Here is a 25,637-nt window from a genome sequence, read left to right as displayed (position 1 = left end):
TTGGGTAGGATACTAGATACATCACTACTACTTGTGGCATTAAAATGGAATTGTAATTTGGTAAATGTTAAGAAGAAAAACTTTGAAATCTGAGGTCAGACATATCCTAGTTGTTATATTGAATTTTTTAATTTTAATTTTTTATTTTTTTATTGATTTAATAATGATTGACAAGGGGTACAATTCCATGTAATTCCCGCCACTAGAGTTCCACATTCCGCCCCCTCCATTGGAAGCTTTCCTATTCTTTATCCCTCTGGGAGTATGGACTAAAGACCTTTATAGGGTACAGAAAGTAGAAAGTCTGGCTTCTGTAATTGCTTCTCTTCCCCTGCACCATAAATCCACTGCTTCTGGAGGCCATTTTTTCCCATTTTGTTGCCCTTGTTGTTGTGCTTGTTGTGGTTGTTATTGTTGTCATAGCTATTGTTGTTGTTGTTGGATAGGACAGAGAGATCGAGAGAGGAGGGGAAGACAGTGAGGAAGAGAGAAAGATAGACACCTGCTTCACTGCTTGCTAAGCAATCCCCAGCAAGTGGTGCAGGTGGGGAACCGGGGGCTAGAACTGGGATCCTTACTCTGGCCCTTGCGCTTTGTGCCATGTGCACTTAAACCGCTGCGCTACTGCCCAGCCCCCTGTAATTGCTTCTCCACTGGACATGGGCGTTGGCAGGTCAATCCATACTCCCAGCCTGTTTCTGTCTTTCCCTAGTGGGGCAGAGCTCTGGAGAGGTGGGGTTCTAGGGTACATTGTTGACTTATGTTGAATTGAGTATGGTGAAAAATAAAGGTTAAATATTTACATGAAAGCTTTTTCTTTGAATACTCAAATGGTGACTGCATTAACAGAAAAGAGAACCCATTGAAGTTTATTAAGTAAAAATTTAATTAGCATATTATTTTTAATTAAAAATTTTTTGTTTAGCTTTGATTTAGTGAATGTGTAAGAAATTCTTACTGATTTTTAGACTCCACATATCCTGTATATAATCCTTAACTAGTTATATAGTAGTGGTGTGTGTATGTGTGTCTGTGTTTAGAGAGAAATTTTAGAGGCAGAGACATAGTGGAATAGAGAGAAGTTGATACTATTTTAGTCTAAATTCAAACAAACAGAATTGGATATATACACACATATGTAGTGTGATTTCAAGCAATATAATTAGCATGAAAAAGAATGATATATATGTGAAAGGAGATGAGATATAGAAATAACTACATGATGTATACAGTCCTTCTTCCTCATGATCATACTGTTCTAGTTTGAACTTTAGTGTTGATTTATATATAAAATAGATCTTGCATCAGATTTTTCTAAAAAGGAAGTTCATCTCAAAATAATGTTTTATAATATTTTTAACTTTTATTTATTTACTTTTGATTAGAGACAGAAATTGAGAGTTAAGGGAGAGAGCGGGGTGGGGGGAGGAGAAGAGAGAGACCTATCGCATTACTTCAGTCCTTATGAAGCTCCCCCCTGAAGGTGGGATCTGGGGGCTTGAACTTGGGCTCTTAGATATGGTAACACTTGTGCTCAACCAGACGCACTACCACCAAGCCCTTCAAAACAATGTTTTGATGAGTGACTCATTATCTGAGCTGTATCTCTAGTAAATAATCCACTTTATAGAGAGTTATACTTCCTAAACTTTTGATTACCTTCTTATTCCAGCAAGTGACAAACCTAACCTATTTTTTCTCATTAATTTTATTTTAAGGAAAGAGAGATACAGAGAGAAAGAACAGAACACTGCTTGGCTCTGGTTTGTGGTGGTACTGGGGATTGAACTTGGGAACTCAGAGTCATAGGCATGAAAGTCTTGGCAGAACAATTATGCCATCATGCCTTCTTCGCAGCACTAACCTGTTTCTTCTATGGAAACTGTAAAAAAAAAAAAAAAAATCCATAGGAGCTGATGTATTACACCAAAGTAAAGGACTCTGGGGAAGGAAGACTGGGGTGGGGGGTAGGGTTGACTTTGTTCTCCTGGAGCATGGTGATGGAAGAGGGCCTAAGCTGGACATGAGAGTGTTTTGCAGACATCTAGCTCTCCAAAAAAATAATATTAAAAATAAAAAGGTCCAGGTTCCAAGGAATGCCGCCAGTCTAAAGCTGTACGTGTGTCCCATTGAGCCATAAGATGCTTTTTTTGTATGGTAGCACATACATCTCTTTACTTATTTTCTACGTACAATCTGTGTAAGACATGGGTGCTGTGTTTAGGAAGATGCATAAGAACTGTTAAGTCTGTGCTGCTTTCCTTCTTTTCCTCTGCTATTCCAACATTAAAATAGTTCTTATTTTCTTGAAAAAGAAAATCGTAGGAGCCTGGTGTGACTTTTGTTGTATTGTTTGTTTTTCTTTTATGATTCCCTGGTACTAGAATTCATTCAGGATGATCTTACCGAGTTTCAGCTACCACAAGCTCAAACCAGTGTTTGTAATGGAATTAAGGGTTACACTCTAGTCGTCTAAAGAACTGTGAATTAAAAAAATATGCAGTGCATTTTGTGGCTAGATCAGACCGATTTGTCATGTGCATGAGTATCCTTAATTATAGAGTCCAGTGTTGTTGTTTTTTTTTGTTGTTGTTGTTGTTGTTAGCTTAGTTTTTCTTTGTATCTCTTTTTTTACTCAACCTTGCTTGGATGTGCTCATCAGTCTGAAGGAGTATTTTCCCACTTGTTCTGCCAGGCTCATTTGCTTTCAGCAGGTTTTAGCTGTACTTACTTATGGGTGTGTATGCATTTGTAGTAAGTATGCTAGGAAGGTCAGGTACCAATAGGTCATTTCTCTCCAGAATGTAATAGGTTAGTAGTTACAGTATTTATGCATTTGCTAGCTTAACGTATTCTAGTGGGAAAGAGTGTTTGGGTGTTATTGATTTTTTCCCCCCTCTATTGAATATGTTTTATTTATATTATGTATTTGAAACTAAATTTTCTTACAATCAAACTGCTTTTTGAAAAGGGTGAAACTAGGTAAAATTATTTGTGATATAAACATAAAAGCTAAAAACCCAGGATAGAGGAATCCCTGTTACCAGAATATATTATTTCTCTGTGTGAGGTTGTTTGGCATTTTAGCAAGAGGTTTTGCTTGTTTATTTTTAACTATCACACAAATATATTGATCTTTCATTAGCGCACACTGGAAAAAAAAAAAGACCCAAATAACTGCTAAAAACAACCCTTTAGTTAATCATATTTCCCTAACCAAGAAAAGAAAAAGAAAAAAAACTGTGCATTCTCATAAGTAACACTGTTCCAATGTACTCTTGTCCTGGAATCCACTGCCCTGTGAATGGTGCTCAGCTTTTTTGTCTGTATTACAGAATACCAACAAGAGGTCTGGCATATAGAAGGGACCTCAGAAAAAAATTGTGAATGAGAGAGTGAATGAATGAATAATTGGAGAGAAAATGACAGAAATAAAACCAAAACTTTTAGGAAGTATCAAAAACTAATTATTATCAACTGACATGGCATACACTTCTTTTAACTAATTGTAAAGGCCATCAGTTTTAACATTTACTTTTTATTATGCTGTCATATGATGATATAAAAATACTAATATACTATGTAAAAGTGGATCTGAAATGCCTTACTTGTAGGGTGTGGGGACACTTTTTGAAGCCATACCACCTTTTAAAATAGCTATTTTGAAGATTTCTTGTGGTATGTTTTAACTGAGTCTTTATTGTGTACTCCACTGGTTTGGTATAATGACTTTAGGGGAAAAAATGTAACTAAGTAAGGTGGTTTTTTTTATTATTATTATTGTTTAAGAAAGGATTAATTAACAAAACCATAGGGTAGGAGGGGTACAACTCCACACAATTCCCACCACCCAGTCTCCATATCCCACCCCCTATCCTGATAGCTTTCTGGAACCTGGTGACTGAAAAGAGAGTTAACATACGAAGCCAAACAAATTGTTGAGCAATCGTGGACCCAAAGCTTGGAATAGTGGAGAGGAAGTGTTAGGGGGGTACTCACTGCAAACTCTAGTGTACTTCTGCTTTCAGGTATATATTTTGCAGTAGTTTATGGATACATGTGAACATATGCTCTCTCTCACAGAAACTGGTGTATATCTAGGTTTGGGGACTTTGTTAGAAAGTGAACCACCTGAGAAGAAATTAGAGTGTACTATAAAAGGAAAGGTCTCACCCGAGTAATGACAGCAGGAACCTCACATCTCCATTATAGAGCCCCTATTTCCCCCAGTCCTGGAACCCTTGGATAGGGCCCACTTTCCCGTATGCCTCTCCCAATCCATATCAAATAATATTGCATCCGCCAACCACAACCTAACCAACGCAACGATTGCCACCTCAACATGCTTCACTTCAGACTGTGTCCAGAGACTTCACGTGTGGAATGAACCCTTCAGCTTCATTACTAAGGTGGTTTTTTAGAATTGGAATTTCCTATTACTTCTTTACATGTTAGTTTTAAAAAGTAGAGGGCTTTTTAACTTCTGAAAAAAAAACAAACTTCCCTTTAGTTTTTACTCTTTTATTCAAAATGAAAGGTTATGTATTTTTCTATCAGTTTGACAGCTGTTCTCTTAACATCTTATTTGTCTAAAATTCTAAGTAACAGCACTGTTCAGTTACATAAGTTTGCTTGCTGAACATCATTATATAATTGTTTTGTGGCCATCAATTTCCTTTACTTATGAGGAAATATGACTAAATTGGATTAGTCATATTATCAGGGAAAGATCTCTAACTTATAAAAAATATTTTCAAAAGATACCCATTAGTTCAGGCAAACACAGAAATTTTTGCTTCAGGGCTGGGCAGTGGTGTACCTGGTTGAACACAAATGTTAGCCTACAAAGGGACCCAGGTTAAAGCCCCCAATCCCCACCTACAAAGGGGGAAGCTTCATGAGCAGTGAAGTAGGTCTACAAGTCAAAATCTCTCTCTGTCTCTCTCTCTCCCCCCTCCCTCCCACCTTTTCGCCTCTCTCTTCCCTCTCCCTCTTGATTTGTCTTTCAAATAAATGAATTATATTTTGCTTCTAATATTATACAAATTATCTATACTTTTAATAGGTAGTGACCTATTTATCACCCTATGAAGTCTGTAATAAAAATAAAAACTCTACTGAAGGACTTTCCAAGGCAAATCTTTCTGTGTACCTGGTGGGTATGTTAGCTTGCTGATTTATGGCATTTATCATGAGAAGCATTTCTCAAGGAAAAGAAATTAAACCTCTGTTCTCTGGTTTTATAATTATGTTAATTATTTTCTAAAATCTATATTTTCTTTAAAGTAGATGATTGAAAATTCCCAGTCCTCAGTTTTACTATTTGAACTCTGTAAAACAAAACCTATGTAATAAACTGAGTCTGTCATTAATGGAGAAATATTAGACATAGTATTCCAGCTCATAAAAGTACTTTCTTTATATTTTGCATATTATTTTGACATAGAGATTGTTTCTTGTGTCTGAGTCAGTCCACATAAAGTACCCAACAGCTCTACCTCTACTTCATCTCTGTCACATAAACACATTCCCTTTCTTGTTACTAATCATAAATGTTTGATAGACCAGAACAGGCGGTAGCGCCCCTGGTTGGGCGCATGTGTTACAATGAACAAGGACCCAGGTTTGAGCCCCTAGTCCCCACCTGCAGGGGGAAAGCTTTGCAAGTGGTGGAGCAGGGCTCAGGTCTGTCTCTCTCTCTCTCTCTCTCACCTCTTTCCCCTTGGCTTCTGGCTGTCTCTAGCCAATAAATAAAGATAATTTTAGAAAGAAAATACCTTATTAAAAATATTTGATAGAGATGAAAGTTTACAGGCCACATGCAACTTTCTGCTAATTTTGTATTGAGTCAGGACAGTGTTCTTGAATTTTGGGTTTACAAATATAATGAAGCATGACTTCTACCCTTATGTTAAGAGATTAACTACGAAACTATAAATGTTGTATAAACAAAGAAATCATAGTAATTCAAAGTGGTGTAGTCTAAGGTACCTGGAACACAGTGCACCTGCCTCCGCTTGGGAATATTTAAAGATTTGTTGAAGAGTGGTAGCTCAGTTGTGTTTTGAGCAACAAAGAGCCTGTTGTTTTCTATAATATGATTGGTGGTGGGGTGGGATGGGGTGGGGAGAGTTCTGGTGATGGACATTGTTTTATGAGGATATTATAGAGCAGCTTGTTGTATGTATGGCAAAAGGTAAGACTTCATCTTGCCTGTAGCTGTGAAATACCGAAATTTGATGTTTGTAAAAGTTGTATAGGACTTTATATTCCAGGCAGCATTTGTTATGGTTAAAAGTAGGCTCTGTACTTAGACTGCTTGAGTTAGATTCTTATTTTTCCAGATTTCCTGGTTTCTGATGGGTAAATTTTATCAATCTAACTTTCAGTTTCCTCTCTGTAAATGATAGGTCAATGATAACATTTTCCCATAAGCTTTCAATTAGAATTAAAGAAGAGTGGCATTTGTAAAGCACTTAGCCTTGTACACATATTTTATATTAAGTAATACAGTTGTTTTTAAAAATTGCAAGGCTGGAGAGATGGCCCACGTAGGGTATGTGACTTGCTATGTATATGACCCAGGTTCAAACCACAGCACCACATTGAAGCGGTACCATACCAGCTTTGCTGGTGTCAGATGTCTCTCCCTCTCTATTATGAATGGAAAAGAAAACCAGCATTGCGATATTGAAACCATACTTGGGCAAGACCCCAGTGCCACCAAAAGCGATTGTGTGTGTGTGTGTGTGTGTGTGTGTGTGTGTGTGTGTGTGTGTGTATACACACTTATCCAAAGCTGATGCTTAAGTGCAAGTTATAGAATCTGACAGAACTTAGGAGATTTGAGGAACAACAGCAAAAGGGAGAAAAGTGAAGGAAAAGTCTGTTGTAATAATGAAATAATGATATGTAGTGTAAATGAAATAAACTGAATAATTTTATTAGATTGTCTTTTCCGTTTGCCTTTCTGAATGTTTTATTTATAGTATTGTAGCTTTTTGTCTTTAATTGATTTATTTTTATTTTATTTTATTTATAAAAAGAAAACACTGACAAAACCATAGGATAAGAGGGGTACAACTCCACACAATTCCCACCACCAGAACTCCGTATCCCATCCCCTCCCCTGATAGCTTTTCTATTCTTTAACCCTCTTGGAGTATGGACCCAAGGTCATTGTGGGTTGCAGAAGGTGGAAGGTCTGGCTTCTGTAATTGCTTCCCTGCCAAACATGGGCGTTGACAGGTCGATCCATACTCCCAGCCTGCCTCTCTCTTTTTGCAGATCGACTAGTGTTCTTCCAAATTTTTTTTTTCAGGGATTTTTAACTAACACTGTCAATTTTGTAGCAATTGTAATCTGTAAATTCATCATTCTGCATTGCCAAGCAAAATTCAAAATGAAGCTATTGTAAATTTTAAATAGTTCTTTTTAAAAAATCTATTTATTTTACTAATATGAGAGAGCATCTTTCTGGCATATGTGATGATAGGAATTGAATTTAGGACTCAGTGTGTGCAAGTTCACCACTCTTATCTGTAGTGCCACCTCCTAGACCACGACTATTTACATTTTGTGTAGTTATAAACATTTTTAACATAAACTTTGTATGTTTTGTTATAGACTGTCGGCCCAGAATAGCTGTCCATATATGTCAGATAGTCAGTGATGGAACCAGAGAGAGTGCTTTCTTTCTACTTACAGTAAACTTACTCTTATGATGATCTGATAATATTATGTCGCATTGTCAGTAATTTTAATGTAAAGGTATGCAGGAAATTAAAACATTCTATTTCTCTGATATTTCTTGGATGTTTGCATAATATTTGTGTTCTGTGCATCTAGTGGGTAAAATTAAAATTAGTATTATGAAATCATTTTATTTTTACTTTTCAGAAGTGAAAAAATTACAGCACTTACAGTCAGTTGAAATGTTGAGATAATCATTGAACTTTGTATGTCCATTTTCTGTGTATGAAACTCAATTCAAGGGACCAGGTGGTGGTGCACCTGGTTGAGTGCACATGTTAACAGTGCACAAGAACCTGGGTTCAAGCCTCTGGTCTATACCTGCAGGGGGAAAGCTTCACAAGTGGTGAAACAATGCTGCAGATGTGTCTCTGTCTCTCCCTCTTTGTCTCCCCAAACCTTCTTGATTTCTTTCTGTCTCTACTGAAATAAATAAATATTTTAAAATGAAATTCAAGAACTGTATTTTTAAAAAATCTGGTACAGCATTAGGTCTAAACTCTGTGGGCGTACTTTAGAATATCTGAGAGAAACTATCCTAATAGAATATGAAACCTTTGACTTCCGTAAATGCAGTAAGATGCAACCTGTCTTGTTTATTCAGAAATGAATTAGGTAGATAGGGAATTAGACATACCACCATCATTTTTATAGTAGGATAATTTCTGCCTCATTTGTCTTTAATCCATCATCTTATTTTGCTTTAGAGAATTAAGACTTTGTCATTTTTGATAACTCTGTTCCCACTCAGTGCTCCAAACATAAATTTGTGCTTTTGAAAATTCCCTTTAGTACCCCAGGTTCTTCAAAGCTGTACGGCATTCATCGAAAGGTATGGCATCGTGGATGGAATATATCGTCTCTCTGGCGTTGCCTCCAATATCCAGAGACTACGGTAAAACCTTATTTGGAATTTTCTGTTAATCTCCAATGTAATTCATTAAAATGAAGTTATTTCAAATTTAAGGCATATTGACAACCTTTATTTTCAGTAAAATAGTTTTCGTAAATAGAAATCATTTCCGTATTGTCCTGCTTTCCTCAGTGCCATTTTGTTTCTTCATTTGTAGTGTTCCCTGAACCTCTTCAATACTTGCACTTTTTTTGTTTATACTGTTTGAAGATTTGGGCATATTTGAAGACCACAAACCCAAAACATTGAGGGATGGAAAGTTACATAATGGAATTGTACTTTGGTTCTTAATTAAGATAGACATTAGTGGAGTCTTTCCTCTCTCCTTTTCCCCTAGATCTGCAGTGTGTACTCAGATATGCATGTGTTACATAATCCACATCTCCTCTCATTGTCTTCTCAGAGATAAAAATAGTGGTATTCTCTATGCCAGCAATAGACATTTTATTTTTAATTAATCTCTTAGATTTGAGTCTATTCTCAGTATGTAATTAGACTTTATTGTTCACTGGGATGTGTGGCAACTGGTATTATTCTGTAAAGATCTTAATATTCTAATTGACCACAGAGCTGTATATATTTAGATGTAAATCTCATACTCTGATTGTCCACAAACATCAATCCTTTATATTGATAAGTAGTCTCGTGCATGTAGATTAATATTCACTGTTAACCTCTTGGAGAAAGAGCTTAATTTCTGTTAGTATCCTGAGTACAACTTTTATTTCTTTCATTTTAATACTACATATATTGCATTAAATAGCTGTGAATTTTTGTTATTCACTTCTTAATCTTTATATTATTTTTTGGCTTTCTTCTCCTTCAGTCAGACCTTCCTGAGCTCTATTTCTTATACTGAGGCATTTCTGTACCTGATGCCTCCTAACTCCACTTTCCAGTATTGCCAAAATGTTGGGAATTCAAATCATTAGGAATTAAGAGTCTTGTTTTTGGGACTTTATGTTAAGAGCCTCTCATTCATATATATTTCAGGAATTGCTATTCATTTTAACATTAAAATTATGCCTTTTATATCCATATAGAAAAGCACCTATCTTAAGATGAGATATTCAGTTACTGCTGAAATCCAAATATAACTTATATGAAATATAATCACTTAAAGAAAATATTGACAGGTAGAGGCCAACACTTTGCATTTTTGCTTTGTGTTTGTTGAGTCATTATTTACTTTTCCTTCAATAAAATAATTTCTTGTCTTCTATCTTTGTTAGCCATGAATTTGACTCTGAACATGTTCCCGACCTGACAAAAGAACCATATGTTCAAGACATCCATTCTGTGGGGTCCCTCTGTAAGCTGTACTTCCGAGAACTTCCAAACCCTCTGCTCACATACCAGCTGTATGAGAAGTTTTCTGTGAGTTCAAATCATTTTTAAATAGAGTTGCTTAGAGATTTGTTGTGGTTTTGTTCAAAATGTATAAAGCTTGGTTCAGTTATATAAGAGAATTCTGTGATTAAACTGGCTGTGTTCAAGAACACACATACACACACACACTCATAATATACACCACTATTGCTAGCTAGTTCATAGTTTTTGCCTTTTTCACATTTCCAATCTCTGACTTTGAATCAGAAATCTTACCACTTTTACTGTTGGTTCCCATAAAGTTCTTTAAAAAATTATCTTTGAGTAGAGTTCAGTGTCCACACAGTATGAAAAGATTACTTCCTTGATACAACATTGTGTTTCATTGTTGTTCAGCATCAAAGCAATTGATCTCAGAATGAAAACTGAGCTGGTAGTGAATAGCTTTCATTTTACCAATAAAGCTAACTAATTTACTTTGTGTGTGATTATAACAGGATGCCGTTTCAGCAGCAACAGATGAAGAAAGGCTGATAAAAATTCATGATGTCATTCAGCAACTACCCCCTCCACACTATAGGTAAACCACATGTCAAAAAATATCAGTCAAAAATAAATCAGTTAATGTGTAACAGTGGCATTTTTCTTTGTATTTCTAATTATTAAGACTTCTTTGGAGTTTTTTTAAATTTGTATTGTCTTTATTTATTTGATAGAGACAACCAGAAATCGAGAAGGGAGGGGGAGATAGAGAGGGAGAGTGACACACATACGCAGCACTGCTTCATCACTCATGAAGCATCCTCCCTACAAGTGGGGACCAGGGACTTGAACCTGGGTCCTTTCGCACTGTAGCATGTGCTCTCAACCAGGTGTGACACCACCTAGTCCCTTCTTTGGAGTTCTGACTGTGTAAGGCCCCATGTTTTCATTCATGTTTTTATTAATCTTTATGTCTGGGTTTCGTACAGTGCTTGACATTCATTAGAGTCTCTTTTTTTTTTACAGTTTTTATTTATTTTATTATTATTGGATAGAGACAGAGAAATTTGGAGGGGAGTGGGAAATAGAGAGGGAAAGAGACAGGCATGTGCAGCCGTACTTCACCATTTGTGAAACTTTCCTCCGTCAGGTGGGAACCAGGGGATGGTACCCAGGTCCATGTGCACTGTAATACATGCGTTTAAACAGGTGTGGCTCCGCCTGGCCCCTGCATTCATTAGAATCTTAATGAGTGTTAAATGAATGATTAAGTGAACTGACTAAGCCTGTGTTACGTTGTTGTTTTATTTTGGCTTTTAAGAGACTGAGAAATGTTTCTGAAGCTGCCTGAATTTATGAAAACAAATGTCAATGCATGTAAGGTGCTAGAATTCTAAACATGGCACAGTGTTGTGTTGGGAACCTGTTTACATTTTTCCTTTTTCCTAAGATGTTGGAACTACATAGAACCACAGAATTTTTACATTATCTCAGATGCTTTCTTTCATTCTTTTTTTTTTTTTGAAGGTGCAATTTCTCTTAGTTTCTTCTTTTTTAAAATTTTTTATTTATAAAAAGGAAACAGTGACAAAAACCATAGGATAAGAGGGGTACAACTTCACACAGTTCCCACCACCAGACCTCTGTATACCAACCCCTCCCCTGATAGCTTTCCTACTCTTTAACCCTCTGGGAGTATGGACCCAAGATCATTGTGGGATACAGAAGGTTAAAGGTCTGGCTTCTGTAATTGCTTCCCCCACTGAACATGGGCATTGACAAGTCGATCCATACTCCCAGCCTGTCTCTCTCTTTCCCTAGTGGGGAAGGGCTATGGGGAAGAGGAGCTCCAAGGCACATTATTGGGGCTGTCTGTCCAGGGAAGTCTGGTCGCATCCTGCTAGCATCTGGAACCTGGTGGCTGAAAAGAGAGTTAACATATAAAGCTAAATAAATTGTTGAACAATCATGGACCTAAAGGCTGGAATAGTGCAGATGAAGTGTTGGGGGGGGTGGGGTCCTCCATTTTGTAGATAGCTAGTAGGCATATTTTAGTTATTTCAAAGGGCCTGTAGCTATACTAGTGTTTTTTGTTTGTTTGTTTGTTTGTTTTTGCCTAAGCCTGAAATCTGATATGCAGGTGGATCCTAATTATTGTCTGGAGAGATGATGTCATGGCTGGGAAAAGGACTAGAAAGCTGGATCAGAGCAGCTCCCTATTATGGGAAAGGGGTATAAATATTATTGACTGTAAACCCCATTGATTTGATTTGATCTGGGGCCCATAATTAGTTTAGGAGCCTGTGTGACCTCTATATCCCTCTAGATCTGAGCTCACATTCTGTGGTCATGCGTAGGAACATTCCAGGCTGCCCCAGTATCGACCCATCTTGCTCAGGTGTAGCATAGAGTATGTTGTCCATCCTCCCTTCGGACGGATGGGACGTTCTCTACCATTATTGATCCAAATTGAGGCCAAGGTCCTATGGGGGCCCACAAAGGGGTCTATTTTGTTGTTCCTGATAGAAATGATCGGTAACAATGGAGAGAGAGGGATTTATTCGAGTTCGATGCTTTCTTATCGCCTCTCAGATGAGCTGGAAGTCTAGGGGTTTTTGTTTGTTTTGTTTTTGTTTTAGCTTTTGTTGTCATTTGTTGGTTTTGTTACTACTTTTTAAAATTCTAAGTCGTATGTTATTTTGGAATCTCAGGACATATTTTAGTGTATATATATATATATATATATATATATATATATATATATATATATATATATAATATTCTTTTTGTTTTTCTTTTAACACCATTCCCACCACCAAAAGACTGTGTCCCATCCCAGCCACCCACACCCACCCCCCCCAAACCCCACCGCGCCGGGAAGCCCAATGGCCACCCTCCCCTTCACCACAGGGTTTTTACTTTGGTGCCCTGCTCTCGATTTAATCAGATCCTGCTTTTAGTTTTAGTATATATTTTTAAGGGCAGAATAAAACTGAAAATGACTGCCATTTAGTAAGAGAAGAGAACAGTATAAAATGTGAGTGAAGTTACACCAAAAAAGAAAAAAAGAAAATTAAACTCAGTTATTGACAAGAAATAGAAATGAGTATACGTTTCAGTAATATACAGATTAGGTGCTGATTTTTTTCCAAAATGACATTGCTCATAATATTTTGAAATCACCAGTTTAGTACTAAATCAGGACTAACTTATTTTCAGATTCAGCCATGCTTTTATGCATATTTACTTTAATACCAACAAGTGCGAGACACTGTGATCATTTCTTAAACCTAGCCTCTGATTTTCAGTAAATTAATTTCTTAGTTTCTGATTCCCTCACATCTTTCCTGTCTTCTAAACAGACCTTTTCCCCTACCTAACCAATTCTATAAACCTTTTCACTCTGCCATTTGAGAAATCAGAATCATTACTAGTAAAACTTTTCTATCTTCAGTCTCATCTATGAATGACCTTTTTACCTTGGCTTACACCTTGTCTTTTGGCCTTGAATAGTTTTTAGATATATGAGCTTTACAAATAATTTTTTAATTTTTTTAATTGAAAAATAGTATATTTATATATTGGATAGAGATAGCCAGAAATCGAGAGGGAAGTGGGTGATAGAAATGGAGAGAGACACCGGCAATGCTACTTCACCACTTTCAAACCTTTCCTCCTGCAAGTGGGGGCTGGGGGCTGGAACCCAGGTGCACTCAGCCAGTTGCACCACCACCTAGTCCCTATAAAGAAAACTTTCAATCAACATTAAAAGTCAGTGCTTTTTTTTTTTCAAGTTAACACTAAAGCTATGAATGCATAATCAAAAACCATACATATGAACTTACTATTAACTTACTGTCCTATTGATTCAGCCTGTCTTAAGAGGGAGGGGGGACATTTAGGAGCCACTGAAGAGTAAATTAGAAAACGTTAATGAAATAACTCAACAAATTAGCCCTGACAAAACTGACCAGTATGGTAATTGAGAATACCTGTAAAAGTAGAACAGATGGGGGCCGGGTGGTAGCACAGCGGGTTAAGCGCACATGGTGCAAAGCTCAAGGACCAGCATATGGAGCCTGGTTCAAACTCCCGGCTCCCCATCTGCAGTTAGGTCACTTCACAAGTGGTGTAACAGGTCTGCAGGTGTCTTATCTTTCTCATCCCTTCTGTGTCTTCCCTCTTCTCTCCATTTCTCTCTGTCCTATCCTACAACAATGGTATCAATAACAACAATAGTAATAGCCACAACAAAGATAAAACAACAAGGGAAACAAAAATGGGGGCAGGGAGAAGCCTCCAGGAGCAGTGGATTCGTGGTGTAGGCACCAAGCCTCAGCAATAACCCTGGAGGCAAAAAAAGAAAAGAAAAGAAAGTACAACAGACTTTAGAAACAAATTTAAAAAGAAAAAAAAGGGCAAAAATATCTGATTGGCTGTGACCACATTGTCAGCCTTATTTGGGGTGAGAAAGCCTAGAACTAGATTGGTGGGTGGGGCTAGACTGAGAAGGTAAAACCCATCTCTGGTCAAGGAGAGAAACTTATCTTAGCATTACCTAAGTTTCGGTTCACTGATCTTGCTCATCTCAGCGCTGACATATGCAATACTAGGGAGCACACAGAAAATTCATTTACTTGTTTTGCCACCAGGGTTATGACTGGGCTCAGTGCCTGAACATTTACCCCACCACTCCTGACAACCTGCTTTCTGTCTCTTTTTTCCTTCTCTCCTTACTTCCTGCCCGCCTGCCTAACTGCCTGCCTTCCTTTCTCTTTCTCTTCCTCTCTGTCTTTCTTTCTTTCCCTTTTCCTTATCTTTTCTTTTTTTTAAATTAATTATTCCCTTTTGTGCCCTTGTTTTATTGTTGTAGTTATTATTGATGTTGTTATTGATGTCATCGTTGTTGTTGGATAGGACAGAGAGAAATGGAGAGAGGAGGGGAAGACGGAGAGGGGGAGAGAAAGATAGACACCTGCAGACCTGCTTCACCGCCTGTGAAGGGACTCCCCTGCAGGTGGGGAGCCGGGGGCTCGAACCTGCATCCTTATGCCGGTCCTTGCGCTTTATGCCACCTGCGCTTACCCCCTGTGCTACCACATCTCTCTTTTCTTATTTATGTTAGAAAGAAAGAAATACACCTATATTACTGTTCCACTGCTCATGAAGCCTCCCACCCTGCAGGCAGAGACCAGGGCCTTAAGGCCTGGGTCCTCACACATGGTGATGTGTATACTATAGTAGCTGCACCACTGCCCAGCCCTAGAAACTTAACAATAAACAGTTTTAAACATTCAAATGGGGCAGAACACCAACTCCAGTCCAAGTTCTGCTTAGTGTTTTCCCTTCTGATCTTGTCTGTCAAGATAGATGTATTTCAAGTTATATTCCAGATGTTTTGGTGTACTGCACCACACTAAAAGACTCTTGGATGGGGGTGGGGGTTACGTCCTGCAACATGATGGCAGAGGAGGACCTAGAGGAGGTTGAATTGTTATGCAGAAAACTCAGAAATGTTACACATGTACAAACCACTGTATTTTACTGTCAACTGTAGACCATTCATTAATCCCCCAATAGAGAAATTTTTAAAAAATTCAAATGGGAATGAGGAGATAACTCACCTGATAAGGCTCACAGCTTATTGAGTATGAGGTCCAGGGCACCTCATGAGAGCATCATGGACAGCACCAAAAGGTAGCTCCATGAATGATGGAGAGGGGGCTGTGCTGTCTTCCCCTCCTCCACCCCCAAAGTAAAAAACAAAAAAAGTGGGCCCTGGGTAGACATTTGGTGTTGACATCTTAGTGTGCAAGGACCTGGGTTCAGTCCTCACAGCAGCATTTAAGAAATAGAAATCAAATGGTAGTGAGAGAGCTGAAGGAAAAGCAGCCGCCTTCTGCTTCACACCTCTCCCATTTCCATGTTCTCTTTCTCCAGTGTCATTGTCTGTAGCGTGCAGTAGATGGCTCAGCTGGTCAAGTGCACACTTCATCCTGAGTGAGGATACTAGTCCAAGCCCCTGGCCACCACATGGGGAAACGTCTACAAGGGAAGCTTCATAAACAGTGTCCTTCTGTTCTCTTCCCCTCTCCTTCCTTCTGTCTCTCACCCTTTATCTTTATTTAAAAAAATAATAATAATGCCAGGAGTGGAACAGTGGTGCAGGTGTGGAGCCCTTAGTGTCATTAAAAAAATGTCATTATCAGTTCTTTCTTTTGGAGTTTACCCCTCAGTTTCTAAATGATGTGCTTATATTTTTCTTAATTTTTTTAGTTTCAGATATTATTTGTTATGTTCCTTTTCTGGCAGATCCAATTTAGCTCTATTCTAATTCCCAATATACATACTTCCCCTTCTCTCCCATTCACCGTCTAGTTAAATCAGGATTCAGTTTCTATTGCAATAACCATATGACAGTTTTTCACAGTTACACCAAGTAGTTCACTATAATTATATTTCCTTTCTGGGATAGCTTTTTGTCTTTGTACAGTAATTTTCCATTTTTGACTTGTTAAATTTCTCTTTATCACTACTTTATTCCCTGAAGTCTCTAATGTGACTTTAGATGTTCACTCAGCATCCTCAGGTCTAGCAAGCCACCATTTTTCTTTTCAGAGCAGTGCTCAGCTCTGGCTTATGGTGGTGCAGGGGACCACCTGGGACTTTGGAGCCTCAGGCATGAGTGTCTCTTTGAATAACCATTATGCTACCTACCCTCTGCTCCATGGCTTGTTTTCCAACTTTGCTACTGAAAACTTACACATTAATTAGCACAACATTTATGCACTATACTGCTACAGAGGTTTTAGTTGTCATTGTTGATATGTCTTATTTTATTTTCCAGAACACTGGAATTCCTAATGAGACACTTGTCTCTTCTAGCTGACTATTGTTCCATCACAAATATGCATGCAAAAAACCTAGCAATTGTTTGGGCTCCAAACCTGCTGAGGTAAGTTACAGTTGACTTTCAAGACCTTAGGTAGAATCAGTCATCTTAAATAAAAGTCTAAGTCATTCGTTTCTGAAAGTAAGACAAATCTGTTGTTTTTATGAGCATCTCACTAAATCAGACAGTTGGGCCTTAGACAGTTCTTCCTCTAGTTTGTCAGTGACTTACACACTTGAAGTGAAAAAAATAAATAAATAAATAAAAGCCTTTTAGACTGTCATCTTTAGAAGTCTCTGGTGATGTTTCCCCCACAGATCAAAGCAGATAGAGTCTGCCTGCTTCAGTGGAACAGCTGCTTTCATGGAAGTGAGAATTCAGTCTGTGGTTGTGGAGTTCATCCTCAATCATGTAGACGTGCTTTTCAGCGGGAAAATCAGTGCGGTCATTCAGGAAGGAGCAGGTACGCTCCAGTGGATTTTGTTTACTACAAAGAATTTATATCTAAACTTATAAAGAAAAAAGAACACCTCAATTTTTTATCCCAGTTTGACAAATAGGGCATTGATAAAAAAAAAAAAAAAGCTGAGGGGCCAAGTGGTGGTGCACCTGGTTGAGTGCATATGTTACAATGCACAAGGACCTGGGTTCAAGCCCCTGGTCCCCAACTGCAGGGGGAAAGCTTTGTGGGTGGTGAAGCAGTGTTGTAGGTGTCTTCTCTGTCTCTCTCCCTTCCCTCTTGATTTCTGACTGTCTCTATCCAACAAATAAATAAAGATAATTTTTTAAAAAATTTTTAAAAAATAGCTGATTCTTGTTTTCCTAAATGCACAATATGTCAGCTGTTCTGTATGTATATAGTAAATACTTACTATTAGTCTGATTGTGATTTAAACTCATGACAACATTTAAAATATATCCTTGATGCATGTAAAAATATAATATGGGGAAAGATAAGAAAAAAGTTCTTTCCAAAACAAAAGATACCTGAGTGACACCAGGGACCTGGTATGTCTGCCTTTGTCTGTCTGTCTGTCTGTCTGTTTCTCTCTCTCTCTCTCTCTCTCTCTCTCTCTCTCTCTCTCTCGGGGGGGGGGGCAGGTAATGCATGGCAAGAGAGGTGTTCAACCCAGTCATCTCACCCGTTTGATATCTTCTAAGAAAGAAAAATAATTAGATGTCATATGGATCTTTAAAACACACATATATCACCTTCCTCATTTAGTGGAAAGTACTATCATATTTATTTATTTAGTTATTTATTTTACTAGAGCATTGCTCATCTCTGGCTACGGTGGTACAGGGGATTGAACCTGGGACTCTGGAGTCTCAGGCATGTAAGTCTCTTTGCATAACCATTATGCTATCTACCCCCGCCCTATCATGTTTTAAACATTCTTTTTGTTTGTTTGTTTGTTTATTAGATAGAGGCTGAGCAATTGAGTGGCAAGGGAGAGACTGAGAAACATGCAGCACTGCTTTACCACTCATGAAACTGTCCCCTTGAAGGTGGGGACTGGGGGCTTGAATCTGAGTCCTTAAGCATTGTAAGACACACACTCTACCAGGTGGACCAGCACCCATTTTTTGCCATTTAAAAATTTAATGAAGAAGGGAGTCGGGCTGTAGCGCGCAGTAGGTTAAGCGCAGGTGGCGCAAAGGACCGGCATAAGGATCCCGGTTCGAACCCCGGCTCCCCACCTGCAGGGGAGTCACTTCACAGGCGGTGAAGCAGGTCTGCAGGTGTCTATCTTTCTCTCCTCCTCTCTGTCTTCCCCTCCTCTCTCCATTTCTCTCTGTCCTATCCAACAACGACAACAACAATAATAACTACAACAATAAAACAACAAGGGCAACAAAAGGGAATAAATAAATAAAATAAATATTTTTAAAAAAAGATTATAAGTTTAAAAAAAAATTTTAATGAAGAAAATTTCACACAGAGACAAATACATATAAATGTGTTTTCCCCATACAGAAAACGTTTGACTCTCTGCATTGTTCTTCACTTCCATAGCTTCTCTAGCAAGACCCAAGTCCCTGCTGGTCTCGTCCCCATCTACCAAGCTGCTGACATTAGAGGAGGCCCAGGCACGAACACAAGCTCAGGTCAATTCTCCAATCGTGACTGAAAATAAGTATATTGAAGTAGGAGAAGGGCCTGCTGCGCTTCAGGGAAAATTCCACACCATAATTGAGTTCCCACTTGAAAGGTAAAATTCATCAACTCCTCCTAAAAAGCATCAATTTTTACTGACTTCCATTATTTTCTTCTGCGTTTATGTTTCAGTACTACTGTATTGATCCTCAGCCCACCCCCCGTGATAGCCTGCTTATTTGACTGTGGCTGGCACTTCATAGGGAGTGATGCAAAAGGCATTATAGCGATTCTCAAAAGTCATTAGACCAGGGTGCCGTTCTAAAGGAGGAAGTGAGTGGTGCAGGTCAAGTTGTTAGGGAAAAGGACAGTTTCACCACAGAGGGTGTGGTTTTTCTGGGGGGTGCTGTTTAAGAACTTAAATTTACGAGCAAGGAGAACAGCTTGTTCCAGAAAGTAAGGAATGGATTGTTATGGGACAGTGATTTCCCTTTAAGTTCAGAGCTGCCCAGCACTTCACACAGTGTGATTCCCCCAGCCACCCTGAGGCTGCTAACAGAGCCAGTAGCCCCATGGATATTTTAACATTGACTCTTTTTGTCCTCATAGGAGGAGGCCTCAAAATAAAATGAAGAAATCTCCTGTGGGCAGTTGGCGTTCCTTTTTCAACTTGGGAAAATCCTCATCAGTTTCTAAACGAAAATTGCAGCGCAATGAGAGCGAACCTTCAGAGATGAAAGCAATGGCACTGAAGGGTTAGTATCTCCCCTTCCTCATGTTCCCTGCCAGGAGGGCGATTTTCAAATCGGACTCACTCTTTTGTTCCCTCAGATGACTTTTCTTCTTTACTCCATATGCATACACAACACATTGCTATCGTTCACATCAGTATAATTTCTCTGCAATTGTGTTGCTCTGTGAATTCTGGGTTTGGGGTTTGGGATTTGTTTGTTTTGTTTTTGCCCAGTATTTATTCCCACATGCGTATGTTATGGATAAATATGTTGAAATTGAAAGCATATAGAGTGAAAGTTCACATTTTAGCATAATTTGTATGTTATTGATAAAAATGCTGCAGCATTTCAAGTTAGTCTGTATTTTTTCAGATTTAAAAAAGTGAAAAGCCATGTTTCAATGTGCCTTTTAAGTTTAGAAACTTAGAAAGAAGGTTTTTTTTTTTTTTTTTTCCCTCTCACAGCTCTGTTGAGCTCTGGCTTCTGGTGATGCTGGGGATTGAACCTGGGACCTTCAGTACCTCATGCATGAGAAGCTTTTTGTATAACCATTATGCTTTCTCCTCAACCCAAAAGCTGCCTTTTTACTGGAAGACTCATTGAGAAGAGCATCTTACTGATCAAACAAATATACTATTATTGTTTAAAAAACTATTATTTTAAATGTAATTTTAAAAACCATGTTACTCCAGATCTAGGAAGGATACTATCCAAGGAAGGATACTTTTTGCTTTTCTGCTCATGTTAGAAATGTAACATTTGGTTTGTTTTAATTCATTGTTCACTAGGTTTATAGTCAGTTACTCAGCATGTGTTAGATATTTTGATAGTAGGCTCTGTCTCTGCCTTTATAGTCTACTTCAGAAGTCATATGTGTAAGAAAATTAAGTTCATGCAGAATCAGAGCTGTTGAAATAGATATTTATAGTAGGAGTTATCATTTCACATCAGTTTTTTTGAGGTCAATAGAAAATATAACCTTTGACTTGAATGATGAAAGATAAGGAGGCATTTGTCTGATTAATAAGAGAGTTAGATTGGTAATTCAGGAAACGGGTACAAAGTGTTTGTTGTATAAAACAGGCAAGTATAAAGCACTTGGCCTGGTAGAGTGGTTCAGATCATTAAGGACTTTGTGTACTTGCCAGAGAATGTTGTCCTGCATTCCGTGGGTGGAGGGATAGCTAGCTATTGGATGGCTTCAGTATGTAATGTGACCAGGTTTGAGTTTGAAAAAGATGACTTTGGCAGCAGCGTAGGGATTGTATGTGAAGCGAGTAAGATGAGCTGGACAGAAATTAGATGGTACTTACATAGCTCTGTAGGCAAAAGACATGAATGCTGGCATAAGGAGTGGCAGTGGAAAGTCAATCTGAGAGAGCTTTAGGAAGCCAAATCTGCAGGGCTGATGACCAGATACTGTGAAAAATGAGAAAGAGGAGCAAAAGTGAAATTTTCATAATCTCTGCAAAGAATTAACAGGTTTGTGAAAAAAATATTATGTGTTTTATTTTGGACAGAGTGAATTGGATTCAATTCATTCATTCAAGAGGTGATGTGTAATACGAGTTTGGAAAGTCATCAGCAAACACCCAACAGTGAAAAACTTAAGGATGGATTTTATCATCCAGGGAAGAGAGCCCACTGGGTGAGAGAAGCAGATGAGGGGCTGAATCCTGGAGAAAAGCAGCACTTAAAGGGATATTAAAAAAAAAAAAAAAAAAAGTTATCCTGAAAGGAGAGTTAGAAGAAATGGTTAGGAAGGAAAGCAAAGAACTAAGAGATGAATTGCTATCACCAGAAAGAAGGAGGGTTTTGAAAAGAATGTGAGCATGTGAGGTTCTGCCAAAAACAAAAGGGGATTAAGAGATAAGATTCAACAGATAAAATTCAGCTGCCTGTATTGATTTCCTAAGGTTGCCATAACACATTTCCACAATTTAGGTGTCTTAATACTGGTACAACAGAAATTTATTTCCTGCAATTCAGAAGTTCGAAAGTCTGAAATCAAGGTGTCAACAAGACCTGCTAAGGGTCCTTGTCTCTTACAGCTTCTGATGGGTCCTGGCATTCTTGGATTGTGTGGTGTATCACTCCAGTCTCTGCCTCTGTCTTCACATGAACTTCTCCTCTGTCTCTCTGCATCCTGTCTCCTTAAAAGGGAGCAGTCATTGGATTTAGGGCTCATCCTAAATCCAATACAGTAAACAAATCATCTCAAGATAAAGATCTTTCCCCTACTTACTGAAATTCCTTTATGGTATTAGTTGGTAGGTTATTTTTTTAGGTCTGAGTTGCTTGGAAGGCTTTCTATATAAGTTCGTGGAAATAAAGTTCCCCGGGGGGGGGGGGGGGGGGGGGGGACTACCAAAGCTTACCAAATAGGAAAGTTCTTTTTGCAGTTAATAGGAGAAGCCTGTATCATACTGACTATGAAATTAAAGATATTTATTTCATCTGTGCTAACAAGTTCGTAATCTTTTATAAAAGGAATTTTTCATATAGGAAACAATTTGAGAGCAATACAACACATATACTCTGACACTAAATTGAAAATGATAGTTGAAATGTACAGTTAATCACTCTTGAAAGCCTAAATAAAAGTAAAGACCATTTTCTCTCACTACATCTATAATAGTAAATACAATTTTATGCTATTTGGTTTTGATTTCTCAGGTGGCAGGGCAGAAGGAACCCTTCGCTCAGCTAAAAGTGAAGAATCTCTTACTTCTCTCCATGCAGTTGATGGTAAGATGAAAAGCGTCAATCCTTTTATACTTGATAAAAGAGCACAGTTCAGTGTTTCATAAATATATGCTCAGTAGACTATAGTCATTTTCTAACATTACTAATATCAGTCAATTTGATATTGTCCACTGATGTTTTAATATGGAACCAGTCTTTAATCTTTTCATTTTGGTATAATTGCTATTGAGTTTTTAGGAAATAATAGAAATGTTTTAAGTTAATTAACTTGGGCTTAATAAAACCTAAAAAAGATTGTGTTGTTAATATTTTCCTTTAGATTTTAAAATGACAGCACAGTGTTACAAAGTATAAGCATAAGCCGTGCTGATATTCAGACCAGTAGTCCTTTGTCTTGCAGATAGATTAATCTAGTGTTAAACTTCACAGACCAGGTTGATAACAGGCTGCCCTTGTTGCCTAAGGATAGTTACTGCCAAGAAAAGAGAACTTAAAGTGAATTCCTATAAAATGGAACCAAACTTTTATGATGAATAGTGCACCATGTTTGGTTACAACTTAAGTTGAAAAACAAAACTAAAAAAAATTTGAAAAGTTTGAGTTTGTTTCTCCTTAGCAGAATTCAGATTCTGACAGTAGTTATGTGCTAATGTTTGAGATGAACAAAGTATTATTTCTGTACCCACTGGGAAGATCTTTTTTGTTTTTTTGTTTTTTTGTTTTTAACAACACCATGAAATAGCAAATGGTATATCCTTCACTTCATGTCTGACTTGCATAATAGAATTGTAAAGGAAAGCTTTTGACAAATAAGTGGGTACATTGATTTACCGGGGACTTTGAATCAGACTTTCAGTTATCATGGGATACAGGCCTCACCATGCTAGTAAACTCTTTCATCATTGTATTGATATATACCACATCCTCATTAACCAATGACTCTGCTCATAATTCAGGAATTCCTATTGATATATCCCTATAGTTAGGTAGCTGGGTAGCTGATATCGTACAGATTTTCTAAAAATTTCCATTCTATTGTAGTTAAGAGAAAGTTTCAGGGAAAAAATGATGCTGTAGACTAGATAGGTCCTAGTTTTATCCAGACAAAAAAAATAGGAATTAATTTTATCAGTGGTCAACGTATTAGTGAATTTATTTTAAGACAGTTTCTGCCTCTTTGTAGAAGATTTTTCTCTGTGGCAGTTTTAATAATTAATATAATGATAAGATAGAGAACTAGTACTTCAATATTTAACAACTTAAAAAACTGTAATACTCTACCATTTTTCATAATTCTGCTTGAGAAACTAAAAGTGATTCTTATTAAGAAAAAAATTGTGTGTCTGAAACGAATCCTTTACTAGATATTTGTAAATGCTTTGTGGAATTGTAGAGTTTTGTTTTTTTTTTTTTTTTTGAGAAATTCAATATTTAAGAAATGAGGTACTATGTACCTCATCTTTTTTTTTTTTTTTACTAAAATAGCCTTTTGTTGCTGTGCATCCAAAATATTATTTAAAGCGATTGATTCTGCCTCATAAGTTACATGTGAAGTCAATGTTAAAAAAGCAACACACACACAGAAAAATGAAAAACTTGCCCAAAGTCACAGCAAGAGTCAGTGTTGGATTTTTAATGGGATCTAAGAATTTTAAGTTCTTTTTATTTTATTATTTTTCTTTTCTTTTATGTAAAATCACCAGATGTTGCATTCTTCCTCCGAGTATGTCAAATATGTGTTTTTGGTCTTTGGTGGGAGGCATGTCCCTGTGCCCCAGAGACAACTGCGAGAAAGAAAATTAGGAGCAGCATGTTCTTCACCTTCCTGGTGCATTACTGCTGGAAGGAGGCCACTTGTCAAGTGTGGTGGGTCTTATAACGTTCGCACTTTGATGTTCTTATTCATTTTTACCAGGTGACTCCAAGCTGTTCCGACCCAGAAGACCCAGATCTAGCAGTGATGCACTGAGTGCCTCTTTTAATGGAGACATGCTGGGGAACCGTTGTAACTCCTATGATAATCTGCCCCATGACAATGAAAGTGAGGAGGAAGTGGGGCTACTCCATATTCCAGCTCTGATGTCTCCTCATTCAGCAGAGGATGTGGATTTGAGCCCACCAGATATTGGAGTAGCCAGCCTGGATTTTGATCCGATGTCATTTCAGTGTAGTCCTCCTAAGGCTGAATCCGAATGTCTGGAGGGCGGTGCTTCCTTTTTAGATTCACTAGGATACTCCAAGGATAAACCAAGCACCAGTAAAAAGGATGCAGACGCAGGTGGTAGCCAGTCTCAGACTCCTGGAAGCACTGCAAGTTCTGAGCCTGCCTCTCCTCTTCAGGAGAAACTGAGTCCATTCTTTACCCTGGACTTAAGCCCAACCGAAGAGAAGTTATCTAAGCCATCCTCATTCACTGAAAAGGTTGTCTATGCTTTCTCTCCAAAGATTGGACGGAAATTAAGTAAATCACCTTCTATGAACATATCTGAGCCCATTTCCGTGACACTTCCCACTCGGGTGTCAGAAGTCATTGGTACAACCTCAAATGTAACAGTTCCAAATCTGTCTTCTCCAGAATGCATCTGGACTAAAACTATTGAAGACAGTGATGTCACAAATAGATCCCCCACCCAGGTAGTGAAGATGAAAGTAAATGAGAGCGAAGCCCAAGAAGAATGTGAGTCTGGAGTTCAGACCCTGGACCAGGTAGCTGCTGTAGAAGTAGAGTCGCCAGGGAAGGAGGAGCAGGCCGGCTCATGCAGTCAGAGTAAGGCTGTACCTTCTGGACAGACTCAGACAGGTACCATTTGTTTTCCTCCATTCTTTCTTTAAGCTAAGAGGGATCTTCAGTCCTGTGTGCCATCGGTGCCTTATAAGAGAAAATTTTGTTCCACAGCTAGCCTTTAATCAAAGAGAATGTTTTTCTGGGTGGTGCTGATGGCTCAGAGCCCTAAAGTAAAAGCATTAAAAATAATTAAAAAAAAAAAAAAAAACCTGAAGGGCTAGTGATCCTGCTTCAAACCTTTATAAAATCCCCTTATCTTTTTTGGACAGTCAGAATTCGTGGAGATTTTTTGTACATCTTCATAGCTCTTGATTCTGTTTTCTCTGATATATATATCCTTACAAGCTAACGAGCCAGCCTACACCATCAAATGTTAAAAACCATTCTTAATAAGAATCTTTAAGCACCTGAAGCTTGTTTTTTGAGCAGTCTTTCCTAAGCCAGAT

The 25,637-nt window shown here is 38.0% G+C and overlaps 1 protein-coding gene and 1 long non-coding RNA gene across 5 annotated transcripts in view; one reads left to right on the top strand and one right to left on the bottom strand.

The window, feature by feature from the left end:
- The window catches only part of ARHGAP32 (Rho GTPase activating protein 32), a 232,498-nt gene that overhangs the window by 198,264 nt on the left and 8,597 nt on the right, over nt 1-25,637 (top strand). For all 4 annotated transcript variants that reach the window (XM_060180176.1, XM_060180175.1, XM_007539507.3 and 1 more), the window contains 9 exons: nt 8,545-8,647; nt 9,898-10,042; nt 10,492-10,574; nt 16,824-16,931; nt 17,186-17,331; nt 18,886-19,081; nt 19,576-19,721; nt 22,377-22,448; nt 24,322-25,206. In XM_060180176.1, coding sequence (XP_060036159.1) covers nt 8,545-8,647; nt 9,898-10,042; nt 10,492-10,574; nt 16,824-16,931; nt 17,186-17,331; nt 18,886-19,081; nt 19,576-19,721; nt 22,377-22,448; nt 24,322-25,206 — 1,884 coding nt within the window. The remainder of the gene's footprint in view (nt 1-8,544; nt 8,648-9,897; nt 10,043-10,491; nt 10,575-16,823; nt 16,932-17,185; nt 17,332-18,885; nt 19,082-19,575; nt 19,722-22,376; nt 22,449-24,321; nt 25,207-25,637) is intronic.
- LOC132535013 (uncharacterized) lies at nt 10,492-21,526 on the bottom strand. Its single transcript, XR_009546796.1, has 2 exons — nt 21,014-21,526; nt 10,492-11,897 (listed from the first exon to the last, which is right to left on the bottom strand). It is a non-coding gene; the product is annotated as an uncharacterized LOC132535013 (long non-coding RNA).

Source organism: Erinaceus europaeus, chromosome 20 (genome assembly GCF_950295315.1).
Source record: "Erinaceus europaeus chromosome 20, mEriEur2.1, whole genome shotgun sequence".
Taxonomy (NCBI): domain Eukaryota; kingdom Metazoa; phylum Chordata; class Mammalia; order Eulipotyphla; family Erinaceidae; genus Erinaceus; species Erinaceus europaeus.
The sequence above is the reverse complement of the archived record's forward strand: the minus strand, read 5'-3'. Positions and strand labels throughout refer to the sequence as shown.